Below are 17,738 nucleotides of genomic sequence, written 5' to 3' on the forward strand. Positions count from 1 at the left end.
CAGATAATGGAAGTGACTTGTTCACAGCCACAAAAGGAGTCTTCTTCAGAGAGGAGCTCCAAATTTAGGTGTTCTTCACTTCTCAACTTCTAGTCAGAGTACACTTTTACCTCTGCACTGAGAAACTCTAGTTATTTAAGCAGCTGTTCCACACTTTAAAAGAGCGCATGAGAAACCTGCATTTGTTTTTCCAGTAAGTCAGCAAGGAAGTGAACCAACAAGCAGAGAGAAATTATTTTTTGTCACACGAGGGACACAGCTATTCAGATAGTATTTGGCAGCCAAAAAGCAAATTAAATGCACATGAGCGTAATGGTCGTGCTTGCTTTTGTAGTGCCATAAAAAATGATGAAAATAAAACAAATTCAATTTAACAACTGAAGTCCTTCAGTAGAGGAGTATAATACTAGATAAAATGCTGAGCTTACAGATGGAATATACACACATAGGATTCTGTTCACTGCCTCTCTATCAAAAGGGAAAAAAAATTGCGATAGGTTTCTTAATGGTTTCTTAATAGGTTTCTACCTGACAGCGAGAGAGAAAAATCAAATATTCACAAGAACATAAAAATATTCTTTAGAGATAATGACCACAAGTTCAACAAAAGTACTTTCCATTACCTGAACGTGAAGAGCGTTCCCATGTCCAACATAGATAGCAGCTCTGCTTTTGACTTGGGGAAGGAGAGGCGGTAGCGTAGAGTCTCAAAAGCAGGTACAATCAGAGCTTTCTTGGTGTTAGCCAGGTCTAGCTGGATGACAGACTTCCTAGCAAAGAGACACAACAAATAAAAGCAGGAAAATTTTAAACTGAGCAAATCACTTGGCCTTTCAAAATAAAGTGCAGAGAATGGGCAGTTTGATACTGTAAATGTAACTATGGCCCATGTTTTTCCCAAGGGTCCTTCATATTTTTCTCTACTTTTGATCCACTGCTCTAAGAGCAGGGAGAACAACACAGTTCAACAAGGGCTGCGTGTTTGATCAATGCTGCCCTACATGTCCAGGGGTGCACAGAGCTGAACTAGAACTCTGAGCATGGCCAACTGACCACCCCTTTTAAGAGAAACATAGTTGAAAGTTACTACATATATGGGAAAGAGCTGCCTAGTCAATGGCAGTTCTAAAAAAATGGGATTTAGCCACGACTTCACAAGATGAGGAGCTGGAAAGTTCGGTCACACTTCAGCCTAGCTATTCTCTGTGCAATGCTGTGCCGTCATACTTGCGTTTTACCTCTGCTCTAGAGCTCTGTGTGTCCTGCAAGGTAAGTGTTACCTTAACATGATTATGAACCAGATATTTGGTCTCAAGAACACTGTTGCCATAATGGTTGGTCTTTGTTCAAGGCAAGGCACAGATCTACTTCAACAGCACATGGGGCAGATCAGCAAAACTGTACATTAGCAGGGATTTTTTTGAGTATTGTTAATCACAGAATCACAGAATTGTCTAGGTTGGAAAAGACCTTGAAGATCATCCAGTCCGATCATCTGCATGGTAGTGCCCAGAGATCAGAGCTCATTTGTGCTTGGCTTTGTGGACAGGGCAAAGAGGCTCTTTCTTGCAGAGAAGAGCTGTGTACTGGATGCACTGAGATACCTCACTTTTTCCCTTCTTTTGCTGCAGGTTGTTCAGTGCAGAGACTGTTTCAGTGTATGAGTGTGTGCACACACTGCATTGTGCACAGTAGGGCCCTTCTCCAGTCAGAGGCCTTAGGATGACTGCCACAGGAAAGCAACAGCTTAGCAACCTAATGCCCTGCCTGCCAGAGGTGTTCATTCTATTCTTACTAACAAACTAAAACCCAAAGAAAAATAAGTCACTTTTCCACCCCCAAACTGAATCTTTCTATGCTTGTCATTAGAAATAACTGTCTCGATTTTCCTTCCATTATCTTCATATTTCATATGAGAAATATGCTTCTCTTTCCCTGTCAAAGTCAGTTCCTCTTAACAGGATTCACTGTCCTGACTTTTATGTTACTGCAACAAGCAATCAAGCACAATGTTGACAAGCAGCAAACTCTCTACAGCCTTATAAGATGAAGGAATTGGGATCACTGTCATAGTAACAGAAGAACCAAACAAATCTTTTTTCTAGGTCCAGAATACCTAGAATTCATTTATATTGCCATCAGAGAAAAAGAAGAGGAGGGCTATTTAATAAAATCTGAATTTTAGATAATTCATATCACCCTATAGGCCTGTTCTATAAAAAGAAATCTGTTCTCAGCCTCTTACTGCAAAGTTTGCATTGTTTAAAGAACCTCTGCCACATTCCAGTGAATTTTTCACCACTAAAGGATTTTAACAGAATCTTCTTATAACTTTTTTGTACTTTTTTCACTAGCTTCTCCCTCACCATCACTAATGGCCAAGATACCTGCATGTAAACAGATGACTCCTCCACGACCTTCCAGAATTGTTGAGCAGTGCCAGCATCCAGTCTTTATGATGCTCTTAATGTTTCTTCCCCTTCATACCTTCTCTGAGAGTAGGGGACACTAACATAAGTTTCTCTTCCAACATCTCAGGCTTTCTGGACTCTGTGCAATCTATCAGCCTTGAGCAGTACACCTTTGGGGATTCAGTTCTAGGAAGGAGCAGGTAACATTTGCAGTGATGCTTATCCTTTGGGCTCTGCAAGGGAACAGCACCTTCCACTTATGGTTGTTACTAGCTCTTTGCTTGATGAAGAGCTCAAAAGTCCCAGGCAAATGTCAAGACTTTGCTGTGCTTAGCACTGCTAGAAGTAGGAGACAATCTTGCCCACCAAAGTTGACTGTCTGAAGCTGGACAAAGCTTAAGTAGGTATAGGTATCAAGCAAGGGTAACAGCAGAGACTGTCAGACAGAGTAAGTTGTGTTGAAACTAGTGTTGAACGTGACTCATTTTGTAAGATATGGGATACAAGCACAAAAATTATGTGGATATCAGTAATTGTTTCTGCACACTCCCTACTCTTGTTATCTGCAAATTTAGTATAGCTGTCAATGGCAGAACAGTTGGAAAGAATAGATGACAGTACCTTCATGGAGAAAACCAAAAGGCAGAGAGAAAAAACTGATATAGAGGCTGAAATCACTTGCACTGCCAAAGGCCAATATGAAAAAAGAGAAGCAGAGGTCTGAAAACAGGATGCTTGTAGTGGATACAGTCAAACACAGAGAAGTGGTGGAGGCACTTCAAGAGTGAAATAAAATAGCAGGATAATCTCTGTGGAAATATTTCAAGAGGTATGTGAGCATCTGAGGTGCATGTTGGTAAGGTCAAAGTGGAGAGGTTCGTCAAAACTGAGCTGGGAGTTCAGACCTGCTCAGTCAAGAAGTCTAGCAGCACTGACCGAATACAATAGCCTGCCTTTGATGGGGGCTAGATGACATAAAGGACCAATGTAAGGGGAAGAAGGAATCAGTGCTGACATCCAGGTGTTGAACCTGAGTGTCAAACGACAACAGAGGTCATGTAAATTGTGATAATGGCAGAGAGGATTTGGAAGAGAACACCTTCCATTTTCTTCTGATAACTTGGTGGGTGGTCTGCTCCTCAGACAACCAGCTGAAAATCTAACCTCTTCCTATTAGAAGAAAATCTACTTTTCCTGTGGGGTAACTTTTTTCCTGTTTTGAGTGGAGGTGCCATTTACTGGTTGACTGGTTCTGTGATACTTGGAATAGGAAAATTTTCACAGTTGGTGTTGCAAGGTATGTGGAATATAATAAAGGGAATACATTTGGATATTTTGCAAACTAGCATGGGGTAAACTGTTTAATTCCTGCACTATCTTCATAAAGGATGTTTTTTTGGATTCAGTATCTATTTTGCTTTATCTGTCCTTTCCCCAAATAAAGGATATATGATTTTATGAAGAGCTTTCTCTTTGCTAGTGTTGTCCAGGAAAGTGTTTCCCCGGCATCTTTGTGTTCAGACCTGATGCATGTCATTCTGACACAGTGAAGGTTGGGTTAAATTTCTAAATGTACTAATCAACCCTAGTTTTTGCAAAGCGTGGAAGAAAATCTTAAATCACAAGAGTCTCCTCACAGGTTGAATGAAATCCAGCATGTTGATATCAGTCTTTTCATCTCCATAGTCCTTTCCAAAAATTAACACAGAATTCTCATCCTCATGGGGGCAGACAGTAATATCACTTCCATTTCTGGAGGATAGAGAATTTCAGACACAGAAAGGTTAGCAACCTAATCCTAAAGCACTGAATTCAGAAAAAAAAAAGTCCATTAATTCAAATTAGCTTCTACCATCCGGACTTGGTAAGTGGTTAGTTTGAGATCAATGAATATGGCAGTTAGAGAGTTTGTAGTAAGAACTGGAGAGTTGTCAGTTCACTGTTATATTCATTAGAATGTTCTTCCACTCTGCAAAAGCAATGAATGCATAGCCTACAAAGGCATCCAACAAATAAAAAGCAATAGACAATATGAAGTATGTCTCTTGCTGAGATGCTGAAAAATAACCAGAAATACTTCACAACTCATGTTGCAGGGGACAGGTATAAAACCTGCAGGTAGAGATTGGATGCCAAGTCCCAATTCATGCTAAATGTGTTGCTGGAAGCAAAGGGCGTATTTTAGACACACGTGTCAGGAAAGAACTTTAATGCTAGCTGTGACAACTGTAGATAAGCAGCCTGTCTAGTTATTTTATGTTAGAAGTACCTTTAGGATGACCCACTCACCTTACTTGTAGCAACCAGAAAGAGCCTTTACCTCTGGGGCAATGACAAGATGACCTCAGTAACTAATGAGGGAAGGTGACAAAAGACTTGGACTCAGCACAGACCACAAAAGTGTCTGAGTTTTGTAAACAGGATATATTTAAATAATACTTTTCATTTGTACTTCACAGAAGAATAAGGTAGGACAAAAAGGGGGTTTGATGGAGATTAAAAGCATTGAAATGGTCTTAGCAGTTGTGAAAAAGCTCAGTTAGCACAAATCTAAGTGCTAGCAACAGATACCTAGAGGGACAGGTAACCATCAGCTCAATCAGTTTCTCCTTCAAAACTGGCCTTAACCTTTCACATACAACACCTTCAAAATATGTTGAAAATGTTTTTCAAAATTCCTTTCTTTCTGAGAATATATTGTCTGTACAGACACAATATACAGTATATGTAAATCAGCAAACTTGCAGTGAGAGGGACTTGTCTGCCTCATCCTGTACAAAATGATGCTTGAAACACCACGCTATTTCTATTTGCTTATGGCTGTTCTATGTGAGAAAATGAAGATGAAAATGTTTGTACGCCTCTAACAAACAATCACTGCCATTCAGATAGATAGCACTAATTAGCTACTTGCAGAGGCAGTAGGAACAGTTAATGCATAAAAATACAGGGTATCCATATTTAAAATAATCTCCCTGCTATTTTGCTGAGAAAAATCATTATTGAAAAAGCAACAAAAGCCTCTTGTCCACACACAAAAAAATCCAATCCCTTTTTAAAGAGCTGGTAACAGCAGATTAGCAATTTCAATATTCCCAGGCAATAGAGATTCACAGTCAGAGTCAAGGTGCTATGGACTTCACAGAAGGCTGGTAGAGTAACACAAGGTCTTGGATGCAACAGCTGCCAGTGCGAAGCTGTTTTTTTTCTGAAACAGCACCAATGGGTGGCATCACTATGCATTTAGTTCTATAATATGTTATCACCATATGAGAATTATTTCTATGGTTGTAATATCTAAAGTATATTGTGGTACACCATTCTGTCTTCTTTCTTCTTCCTTTCACTGCTGGCTTCCATGAGTGCACTGCGAAGCAGCATAGAGGAATAAGTTGCTTTTTAGTACTACATGTCAGTATCAACAGCTGCTACCCTTATTGTGTCCAGCATTGATCTGAAGAAATTAACAGTACACAACACTAACATCAAAGAATAGAGTAACAACGATTTGCCCTACCGTGAGACAGCTAATGCAAGGGACAGAATTATTTTAGAGTCTTCCTAGCACAAGTCAAAAACAAGTATCCCTAAAATAAGTGAGAAACAAGCTGACACAGTGTGATAAAACTTCAATGATATTATTGAAATCCAGTGTCTTAAAAGCTATAGGATCACAAGTTTGGGTTGGAAGGGACCTTCAAAGGTCATCTAGACCAAACCCCCTCCAATGAGCAGGGGCATCTTCAGCTAGATCAGGTTGCTCAGAGCCCCGTCCAACCTGACCTTGAAAGTTTCCAGGGATAGGGCATCTACCACCTCCCTGGGCAACCTGTTCCAATGTTTCACCAACCTGATTGTAAAAATTTCTTCCTTTTATCTAGTCTAAATCTACCCTCTTTTAGTTTAAAACCACTACCCCTTGTCCTATTGCAACAGGGCCTGCTAAAAAGTTTGTCCCCATCTTTCTTAAAAGCCCCCTTTAAGTACTGAAAGGCCACAGTAAGATCTCTCCAGAGCCTTCCCTTCTTCAGGCTGAACAACGCCAACTCTCTCAGCCTTTCTTCATAGGAGGGGTGTTCCATTCCCCTGAATAGTGAATTTGGCCCCATACTGGACACAGAAATTGAAAAGGCAATTAATTCTCCACATGAGAGAGAAGTAAGAAGAAGATGCTTACTGAGCTGTTAAGCCTGAAACAAATGAATTTTACAATACCGGAAGGTATATTTGCCTTTACACTCCAAAACCTTGGGCCTACGGATTGAAAAGGATCACCTACAGACAGACCCTCACTGGAACACTTTGATCAACTTTTACCAAATTAGAACAGAGATGAAAAACAAAGCTGGTCAGGACTAAGGAATTGAAATCCTCCTGTCTGGCCACAGGGTGTCCTCCTTGCTCTATGCTTTGCCCTCAAATGACCAGCCTCTGCAGGGGAAAAAGGTCTTTATTAAAAAACACTCAGTTAATGGATCGGAGGTCTGTAGTTTGCTCAGCCCAACCTGCTCAGATTCATTATGATACAATACACACTTGCTTTGAGACAGGTGCTGGCGTTGCAGTTATGTTTTTGAGCTGGTTAGACTATCACCCTCTTTCCAAGATATGGAACTGGATTAAGAGTGTGTCACAGGAACAACAAGTTCAGTAATTCTTTGCATGTTTTTTCTGTCACTGACATTAAGAACCAGAGACGTTTAGGGAAATTGCCTGGTTCATATCTCTGCTAATACAGGATGTTCTTGCACATTTAATAATACTTAGTCCAGTTCAATTTTCAAATTGATTCTCTGCTGCTCTGAGGGAATTATTCTGATTACTATCATTTAGACCTGAGGGTTTGTTTTTCATAACCATATTGCTTTACTTCCAGTTACAGCCCCTTTCTCTACCATAAAAATTTTTGTGCCTGGCTGGGCATTGTCACACCTTAAACATCTATAAGATGCCTCTTTCAGATCTGCTCAAACTGCATTGTTTTGGGAATATGTGAGAAGGGTGGGGTCTGGAGGGACTGAAAACATGGGTGACAGTGATGGAATCCCTCCACTGTCCATTTACCTGAGGTACTCGTAGAGTCCATACATGGGCAAGAAGTCAATGTCAGACAGAAACATGTATGGTGTGCTGATATGCTTCATGGCCACATTCCTTAGCAGATTCACAGGATAGAACTGTCCCTCCTTATACACGATATGGTAGCCGACATTGTGGCGGCTCATAAGTACTTCTGAGCCCTGGGCGTAGCGCAGAAATTGCTGGGCCTCTGCATCAGAAAGATAGAGTGCCAGGCTGATTGGACCTTCCCAATGTTTGCAGATGGCTTCAAGCATCTGGAGCCTGAAAGAGGAAGGGTGAGAATAAGAAAAGGCTGTCCTCCTGTCTGAGAATCTTTGCCTAGATTCATCTGATCAAATGTAGATATGTATCTCTAAGTGAGACAGATTGGGGTCACTTTATGTGCTGTGGAAAGCAATAAATATTTCTACAGCACGATTCATCTCATCTAAGTTGATGTCTCCTTCTGGACAGATGGACTGCACCCAAGATATGCCTATTTCTCTCCACTGAATACAAGTGAGCCTAAGATGGCCCTAGCTCAGATATACACATCCACAACTCAGGTACCTAAAGCTAGGTGAAATCAACACCATCCTTTCTGCCTGAAGCATTGATGCTGCAGGAAAACCCATATGCATGATGGGACTTCATCTGATGGGAGCTTTGAGCAGTTGCAGGGATCTGTCCGTTTGGATGTACTTACAGGGTAGGGGTCTCAATCTTCAACAGTGTCTAGTGCCCTATTCACAGTTCAGGTCAAGCTATTCTCACACACTAACATACTACAGTGTTTTTCAACAAGCTTGTGGAAGGAGAAAGGTGTACAGACCCACAGATCATTTTACCTCCTGTTTAGGAAAATCTTCCTCAAATTTTTGAAAGTCAGATCTTAAAAATTGTTAAAAGTGATAGGTCAAGGGAATACTGACTTATCTGAACATTTGCATTGACTAGAAGAAAACTCACTGTCAGGGAAAGGGCAAAAGGATGTGTCCTGGTTTAGCTAGGATAGGGTTAAGTTTCCCCAGCAGTGGGGGGGAAGGTCTAGCCGGGTTATTCAATACCATGCTGATGTCACCTCCAGTCTGAAGCGCCATAGCACAGGAGAATCGGTGAGCGCGTGTGTTATGCAATCTCTCTGCTCTCACTGCTGTATCGGTACATATCTTGCTCTGTTCATTGTTATTACTGTTATTGTTATTGTTGTTGTTTGTTTTGTTGCTGTTGCACTGTTGTATTAAACCTCTCCTTATCTCAGCCCCGGGGCGTTGTATTTCACTCCCTTTGTGGGGGAGGGGTAGCGGCCAAGTGGTCTCGAACCCTGGCAGGGACTAAACGACCACAGGATAACATATCGATAAAAAGGGGAATTACTCTGTGTAGGGAGTAAGGAGAGAAGGAGAGAGAGATATGGCATTGCTGCGGAATATCAAAAGACCATCTCAGACAAAACCATAATTTAAAGTAGTAGCTTGTATGTGTTTTAGCAGTATCTCAAATTTCATTAAATCATTTTTGAAATAGGTTTTATTGATGTATATTTTTTAAAATTTTCAGCAGTTACAATACCATTGATGAAAATGACAACAAAAGATCTCATACACAAACGTAAATCGAATCCAGCCTGGTCAAAATCGTTTAAGCACTTTGGGTAATTTATAGAGAATTGCCTAGAGATTAAGACATGCCATCCAAAAATCACCAAGGACTGATTACACACCCTCTTGAGTTAATACAAAGGGAAATGAACCTATGCAGCCTAGCCAGATATTCTATTAAAAATTAGGAATAGACTATGCAACATGACTATCTTCTCTCACTTCCAAATACACATTACTAGATTTTTCCTATTAATATTTATACAGGACACAAGAAAAGTTTTCTGCATCATTGTAATCAGAGAAAATAATTTCCCCCTCCTACTATCTCCCTAAGCTTTGCAGCAGAAAGCATTGATATATTCACACCAACAAACACATGTTCTGATTTAATGTTAATAGCTTTTTCTGAATGATTGTGATGACATCCAAGATGATACAATAATTTTCTTCTTAGATATGAGATATTACCTTTACTAGTCTACACCTGGTACATTATTTTCTTTTAATCTATTATTGAAACAAATGTTATTATCAGCTTGAAACATACAGCCAGATTAGAAACATAAATTGATAAAAAAAATCTAAAAAGTATGTGAAGGCTTTAGGCTTTTGATTGTACAAACAATAAATAGAGAAAAATACTTTTTTTTTTTCTTTTTCCAACATAGTGGAAACCTATTAATCAGGAGATTCCAATTCACCAGTACTCAGATTTCGGACAGCCTTTTAAAAATGGAATACTTGCCTAGCAAGAAATGTAGCAAAATGCCTTTGAAGGATTCCATGCAGCGGACAAATGGCATTATATAACTTGTTTAAACGGCACACCTGATAATGCCTGCAAGGCTTTTCATGATAGTTAAGTGGGAACTGGGTTTTGCTAGTACAAATTTCCAGCTGGACATCTTAGTACCCTTCAGAATACTCCATTTTGCCGCATCATTCTCACTGACAGGCTCCACTTCCATGAGTTTGACACAGGGACTGCTGGGTGATGCTCCACAATCTGCTCTCTGTAAGTTGTTACAAGTTTCCTTTGACCATAAAACTTAGAATTATGAGTTTCTAAGCTCAACATGACCAAGTTATTTTGGTTTTCTTTGTGGTCTTAAGAAATGCATTCTCTTAAGGACTCTAGAGAAAATAAATGTACTGCTGTACTGCATAATAATGAGGTCATCATTTAGTTGGTAAATTTTTTAAAGGTCTGTTTCAGTCAAGTGAATTTTGCTGGAATTCAATTGTTTTGTGAGATTCTTTGTTTTCACTTTTCTTCTTAAGAATACTCAACCAATTTACAACTCATTCTTGCCCATACTTCAAATGGTGTAATGCTAACGTGTCTCTTCTTGTCCACATCCTGATCTCCTATTTTTGTAACTCCCAGTCTGATTTCCGAACCCTGGGTGCATATCAAGCCTTTAAAAAAAAGGCTGCCTAGCCAAAACACATGCATGAAAACCACAGAGATGCAACCAAACCATTATCCAAGAAAATGTCACATCAGCATAAAAGATGACAATTAACCAGTAACGAACAGCACTGAACAAAGTCTGTCTCAAAGCTTCTATCTAAAGCCATTAATGGTAGCTCCTGAACTGTATCCCTCTCTTCCGTTCCCCAAGACTATAGCACAGGAAAACATAAGCCTGTCATGATAGTCATGTCAGTCTCATCTCCAACAGGACTATAATTGGAGACACTGGGAGTTGTTTTTTTGCCTTTCATCTCAGATGATCATTTGAAGGAATGATGCAGGAATGTAGCATATAGCACACTGTTTATGTATATGTCATCTTACATCTGCGACACTATTCTTAAATGTCTACAGCTATGCTGGAGGAGTTTAATAAAAGTGGTTTAAAGAAGATCCAAAAAAAAAAAAAAAAGGCAGTACCTAAAGATGTGAAAGAAAACAAAGCAGCTAAACAGTTCTTTGGTATGATATTATTTATTGATTTTAGCTGAAAGAAAGTAGGTCCAACTAAAATCAATAACTTATAGCAACACACCAACGAAGTAGGGAAGATTTTTCCTACACAGTATCAGGAGGGCTGTTCTTCCTGACTAAAAATGTGTGATTCTGTCTATCAATAAAAACATGTGCCCCAGTGAGGATCCAGAAAGGGAAACAGATGCTCAGACTTTGCATCAGTGCCAGTGAATCAGCACTGAGCCCCAGCTTATTCTTTTGAATTAAATTCTGGGGGGGAAATAAACATACCATGTGCACACAACAGCTTTACAAATTTACTGTGGCACTCACTCAGGGTCTGGCTTAATTTATTTCTTTAGTTTTTTAGTCAAAGGTTTGTGAACACTTAAGAAATGTTTCCTCAATTAAAAATCAATGGAACAGACACTGATGCACATAGCAAATCATAACACAATGTGCAGGATGCAGTGCTGAGGCACTGGCGAAACAGAATAGACCTCATTTGCTTGTGTTTATTTTTAAAGCAGGCTGTAAATGTTTTGTTGATCTAAATTCCTCTGACCCTCCTGGAATACTGCTGACCTTCCACTGGTGTAGCAGTGGTGGTATTCATGGGTCATGTTGTATTCTGTATGTGCTCTGCTAAATGAAATACCGGTTTCTGGCTGATAATCAAGTTCTGACCTGTTTTGTAACCCACTCTGATAGCAGTAACTACAAAGTTTGGACTAGATTCAAACTGAGAAGCAGGAGGAAAAAGGAGAGTGACAATTCAAAATTTCACAAAGCTGGCTGATCTGGACTGCACTTGCAGAGCTTCTGAAAAACGACAACTAATTGCAATGGTGAGAATCAGAAACGTGCACGCAGAACTTGTCACGAAATGGATTTTTTTTCCCAAATGAAATACTAGTTAAATTCCACTTTACATCAGAACTGAAAGTTGAGAAGAGTTAAACTAGAAATGTTATTCTGAAAATCAACATTTGTATAAAAATGCAATGACTCCTCTCAAAAGGACGCTTTTTATTTCACACTAGCACATTAAAAAAAAAGTTTTAGCTTCAACTTCCCAATTGGAAACTAAAATGTTTCGTTTTGATTTTCACTATAAGAAAAATCACTAATTGAAATTTTCTGCAAGGACAATGCCAATGAAAGCAAAACTAACACTGCCTAATAAGGAAATACTGTGTGTAAAAACTTGGTCATCTACAACTGCTTGTCTAAGTCTATTACAAACATCTCCTGTTTTTTCTAAGCTGCTGCAAAAGTGTCATAAACTAATAATGCCTGATAATCCTGACAAGTAACAATCCCTGCAGATCCAGTATTCAAGCTCTCATGAACTCTACCCACACTCATGTGTGCACTGCAGAACTGAAGGTTGGATGCATGTGTGATATCTACATGTGCTACTCCTAATTCAAGAAAGGTCTTACAGTATGAGACCTAAGTTTTTATGCAAGTGAGCTTTTTCTCTCCCCAAAGCATTACATAGTTGGATTTCTCTGTAAGAAAATATTCATTGTCTCACGCTTCCAGATGAACAAGAGATTCTCCCTACCTGTCCATTGAAAGTTGAGCCACCAGTGTTACATCAGTATTGTCTGAAGCAGGCTCATATTCGTAATGTAGAAAATACAAATGAGTGCGATGGACGGTGAAACGTTCTCGACGAAATTCATAACATAAGTCATCCTCATCCAGCTCAGACAGCTGTTTCTGGAGCTGTAAGGAAAGAGTGGACATAAAGATAAGTTCTTTGTAATTATTTTAGCAAATCAAAAAGAATGAGGCGGTTGGGAACTTGCAGCATGATGCAATGGGGAGTGGAAGTGGAACATACAGAGTAGCAGGGTTTTCCCAAGCCCTGCTCCTGCAAGTCACTGGACAAGAGATTAGAAGAAAGCACTTGTAAGTAAATTGATAAGGCAGACAGACCATTGTATTATGGTCTATATATTATATATATTATCTGTATTACATACTTTCAACATCCAGACTAGCAGTGAAACAGTGAACAATCACAAGCTTAATAATCACCAAGTTTCAGAGTTAATGCTCCAATGTGATGCATATTGTCTTTCCTTATTAGAAGCAATGTTTCAAACTTTTCGTAGACATACAGCTCCAGTAGACAAGACTCAGCAACAGATTAAGCTTGTACGTGCTGGACTGAGCAATTCCCATTCTGCTGCCTCTGTTGGAGAATAGTAAATTGCTGCTATCAGCATGGACAGACAGCTGGAAAAGTAACATCTTTAACTGATCATTATTTCATCTCTTGAGATTTATGCATCTGCACCAGTTCAATTTTGCAATGAAAATATCCCTTCAACTGCAGAGGTGCCAGAAATAAGCCTACACTTTTAACGGGATTTATGCTTCTGGGTATCTAGTTTGAAAAATCCAAAGAACAGCAGATTAGCAGAGAATAGTTTTTTTTTTTTCTCCCTTGGAAACCAAGCCACTTCAAAGTCAAAATGGGCATCTCAAAGCAATCCAATCCGGAGTCACTTAGATGTGTAGCTTTAAGAGAATAAAAGTTTAGCTCTGGGGAAAGGAGGAAGAGAAAAACTGACCACACGTCTATGCAGCTGACCAATTCCATCCCTGAACTATATTATTTTAAAGACAAACATCTGGCTAGATTATTTAAAACTCATTCATTTAAAAGGAAAAATCAGTCATACCTCCTGTAAAATGTACTACAAAAATGTAATGAAGATGAAAATTACATATGGTCTTAACATGTCAAATAGAGTTCTGTTTGTGCTGCTCTAAAATGTATGTTATTAATAAAGGTTCCATTTTAATATTTTATTTCCTAAAAGCATCCTATAAGAAGAATATGATTGCATATTTATCAGTACATAATAAAAATCTTCATTTTATAGGAACTTTACAAGTTTTGATAAAAATCACAGTGCACTTAAAAACTGTTTCATGCAACAAATGCATTATTGAATTATAGACATTCATTTAAATTTCAAAATCTCTTCTTTTTGTCCTGTTCAGAAGGATGTAAGTAACAGTTTCACCATCTTCAAGAAAAAAAATGGAAAATGTAGGTATTTCTTGTTCTAATACTGTGTTAAGAAGAAGAGCTGTAGTTCTTGGAACTATAAGCATAATGGTTGCCATCCACAATAATGCTTACAGCTGCACGTTTTCCTGTGAAGGCTGATGGAATAATTCCTGATATTTTCCTGTACAGCACTCTATAATCTTTGTTTGAATAATGGAAATACCTCCTTTGATTTCAATGATCAGGCTTTTGGATCAGGCTCTCATTCTTCTGTTCGATTGTTCTGCACAGATCTTAAAACATCCCTCAAGAGAGACAGCTTTTAGAAAGATGAGAGTCTGAATCCTGACAAATCTTTAGTCAGGCAAAACTTCTATTGAAATCAAGATCTCTTTCGGTGGAATAGAAGTCAGGAGTTCTTTTATGTATTCTTGGAGTTTCATTCATTCTGATTTACAAATCATCATTCAGCTGAGCCTGTACTTTATTTTCCAAATCATGTTCAAACGATATTTGAATTAAACCCAATATTTGCACTGACTAGAAAGAATATTGTGTCCTTCTGTTCCTTCCTTGAAAAGAGACATCAGCATGCCCTTAAAAGAATTGTCAAGGAGATGACTGAAATTTATATGGTTAAAACAATAGCAAAGCACATTTCAGGGGTACCTTACTATCCTGCTTACATACAGATGACCAGGCTAGAAGTTTATAATTGCACAGCTGCTATTCACCAGGCAGTCACTGAATGATTACCAGATTACATTTTGCTTGCAAGCTAAGAGGATATAAATACTTAATTATGAGTTAATAACATCTGGGGCTAAATTATGGCTTTGTGCATTACAGAGCCCTGGGTGGGAGAAGACGAGGAGACACAGCTTGTTAGGGGCCCCAGTATTTTGATGGTGAAACTCACCAAGTCACAAAGTTGGTGATGGAGGTGGAGAACAGCAAACAGAGGGAAAGGGAAATCTTGTTCTTTCTGCTGCATTTCGTAGGGTCAAGATTTCTTGCTGCCCTGTCAGATTTCTTCTGAGCCTGCAGCTATGCTGATAGTCCGCAAGTGCCCTGGCACTTCCCAGGACTCATGCTCAGTACTGTATGTAGTGTTGGGAATCAAGAGATGAGATGGCTGTGTCCATACCACTTGGAGACAGCAGTCCCTAGAAGGACCGTGGGCATGGTGTGCACTGACTGTCGCCCAGCCTTTTACCCCAGGACCCCTTGCTTGAGTGCAGGCAGGCTGCCAGAGGGAAGCCCAAGCACAGGTTGTCTGAGAGCCATGGCCAATATGTGAGCATCACCTGGCAGGATCAGAAACACAGCTTCATCAGCACTTTGCAGGAATGCTTGTGCAATCCTTGCCTGCTCACAGCAAGAAGCTAAACTGCTAGGCAGCCTTAGGAGCTAACACAGCTTACTTAAGGTGTGCTCCATCAGGTAGGAGTCCTAACCAGCACAGGACAGGCTGTGATTTGGTCTGTAGCACTGTCACTGTGTATGTGGAAAGCAGTCTGCATTAAGGATGGGCCTGTCCTGCAATGGTGAGGCAACAGGCACTGGAATGCATGTGATTATCCATATCAAAACTCCTCGCCTACTGGAAGCAATGCTGGACATGTTAGGCACTCTGAATTTGGTCCAGCAAAACCCATAAGCTCACAAGCTCTCTCACTGAAGCTAACAGTATGATGTGGCCAAACTATCAGGACCAACAGCTGGGTACTGCACAGTTTTATGCAGTTTAGGAGCCCTTCTCACCCTCTCACTTTCTTTGTTCCCCTCATTCATATATATATTCAGATACCCATGCCCCAGTATCATATACACATATAAAGGCTGCTTCCTCTTTACAATGAAGAGACACATACAGCCTATAAAAACACATTGCACACAGTCATATGCCATTTTTTACACACATATTTAAAATGAAGAATGTTAAAGATGCACGATATTCAAAAGACAGGAAGTTGTCTAAGACAGACACTTATATATCCTTAAGTTTATCCCCTTCTGAGTTACCTCATATTATTTTTCAGTTATATGATCACATAAAATTTCTCAAATGATATAATCTTATCTACAGCATGCACTTTGTGTGGAACCATTATTTACGGACAAAGAACTTACAGCTTGGTTTAAGGTTGCTCCTACATTATGTCTTCTTGAAAAGATGGGTTTATAATGAGAATGCTGAGGATCTATGCAAAGAGATGCTTACTTAAACACAGTGCAACCTCAGAATGATGACCTTAATATCATCTGAATTTGATAAAAAGATGGCATCCCCATTATGGACCCCTCCATTATGCTTATGACAGTATGCCTAATACAGCAAAGACTTCTCAACCTTAGAGTGACAGCATGTATTCTCATAAGTGAGTACCTGCTTAGCATAAGATTGACTGTTTCTACAAGATTTTCAATGCTATGGCTACTTGCCATTGAGCATGTGGGAAATGTAACCTCTAGGAAACACTCACAGTTGAAAAATGTATTATTTACAGGCTGTGTATAGTAGATGTTCTCTGAGGAAATACTGTAGTGGGAAAAAAGAAGTGCTTTCATTAGTATCATGTTACTTGTTTCAGAAATAAAAATGGCAGCCATGACAGGCATAATGCCAAAACAAAAAGACAAATACATTAAAAAAAATACACTAAGTTACTTCTCTGGGCAACCAGCTGTGGCAGGTGATCAGACTTCATCTGAGGAAAAGTAGTCTTTGAAGCTAGGCTGGCCAGAGAGGCACAGGTGGGCCAGAAGGCATTAAACTCTACCATAAATTGTCATGATTTACCAGGTCTACTTGTCTGACTAATACATTGGTATGAGATGAGGTGCTGTTTTCTATCCATGTGATATATGGTAGACCCATATGATACACAACACATAACATGGACCTTTCACCAGTGAACCTGTTCATCTGCTCATAAATCTCCCTTCCTAAGGCTGTTCCTAGTGTAAACAAATTTGTGATTGGTTTATTTATTTATTTTTTTTAACTGCTGTATCACAGAAACAATTTACTTCCCACCAAAATCTACAGGATTTCATCTCAGATGAGATCAGTCCAAAATCCAGGATCACAAGTATTTTCTTTGGGATTAGTGATATTTAAAAAAACCACCAACAAACAATGTTTTGTGTCTAGAGGCTATTTAGATCTTGGGGAAGGGGATTAAAACCCTAATGTAGGCACCTCTCTCTCATCAAATGTTTAAGGTGAAGTGAGATGACAGTAGGCTTAAGTCAGTCACTCAATATCATGCTAATACAACAGGAACGGAGTAGCTTAGATGAAAACTTTTAACTTTCAGATCATCTTTCCTTCTCCCAGGTGTGCACAGTTAAGATTCATAGCACAAAATCAACTCAGTTTAGCCACTTAGATGAAAACTAACACCAGACCAGGATGAAACTATAATCTGGTTATAAACTGCAGCAGTTTCATTTCCTCCTGTGTAGCTGTCCCAGCTCCCACCAGAAGGCAATTTGGACTGCAACATTTAGCACTTTCAAAGTGTGTGAATTAACTGTTGCCTTTAGCATGGCATAAACAAAGCAGATGATGATGTAGGGAGGAAAAAACATTCACTGAGTCTTGTTTGGGATGACCTACATAAAGTACTTCTGGCTTCTCCAACGATTAGTAATAAAAGCCAGACTAATCCCACATCAATTAAACCTTT

General features: G+C 39.3%; 1 protein-coding gene across 6 annotated transcripts in view; it reads right to left on the bottom strand.

Moving 5' to 3' along the window:
- LARGE1 (LARGE xylosyl- and glucuronyltransferase 1) overlaps window positions 1-17,738 on the bottom strand; it is a 354,153-nt gene that overhangs the window by 26,567 nt on the left and 309,848 nt on the right. For all 6 annotated transcript variants that reach the window (XM_074826502.1, XM_074826498.1, XM_074826500.1 and 3 more), the window contains 3 exons: window positions 12,580-12,743; window positions 7,476-7,754; window positions 624-770 (listed from right to left, as the gene is read on the bottom strand). In XM_074826502.1, coding sequence (XP_074682603.1) covers window positions 624-770; window positions 7,476-7,754; window positions 12,580-12,743 — 590 coding nt within the window. The remainder of the gene's footprint in view (window positions 1-623; window positions 771-7,475; window positions 7,755-12,579; window positions 12,744-17,738) is intronic.

Source organism: Strix aluco, chromosome 5 (genome assembly GCF_031877795.1).
Source record: "Strix aluco isolate bStrAlu1 chromosome 5, bStrAlu1.hap1, whole genome shotgun sequence".
Classification (NCBI taxonomy): Eukaryota; Metazoa; Chordata; class Aves; order Strigiformes; family Strigidae; genus Strix; species Strix aluco.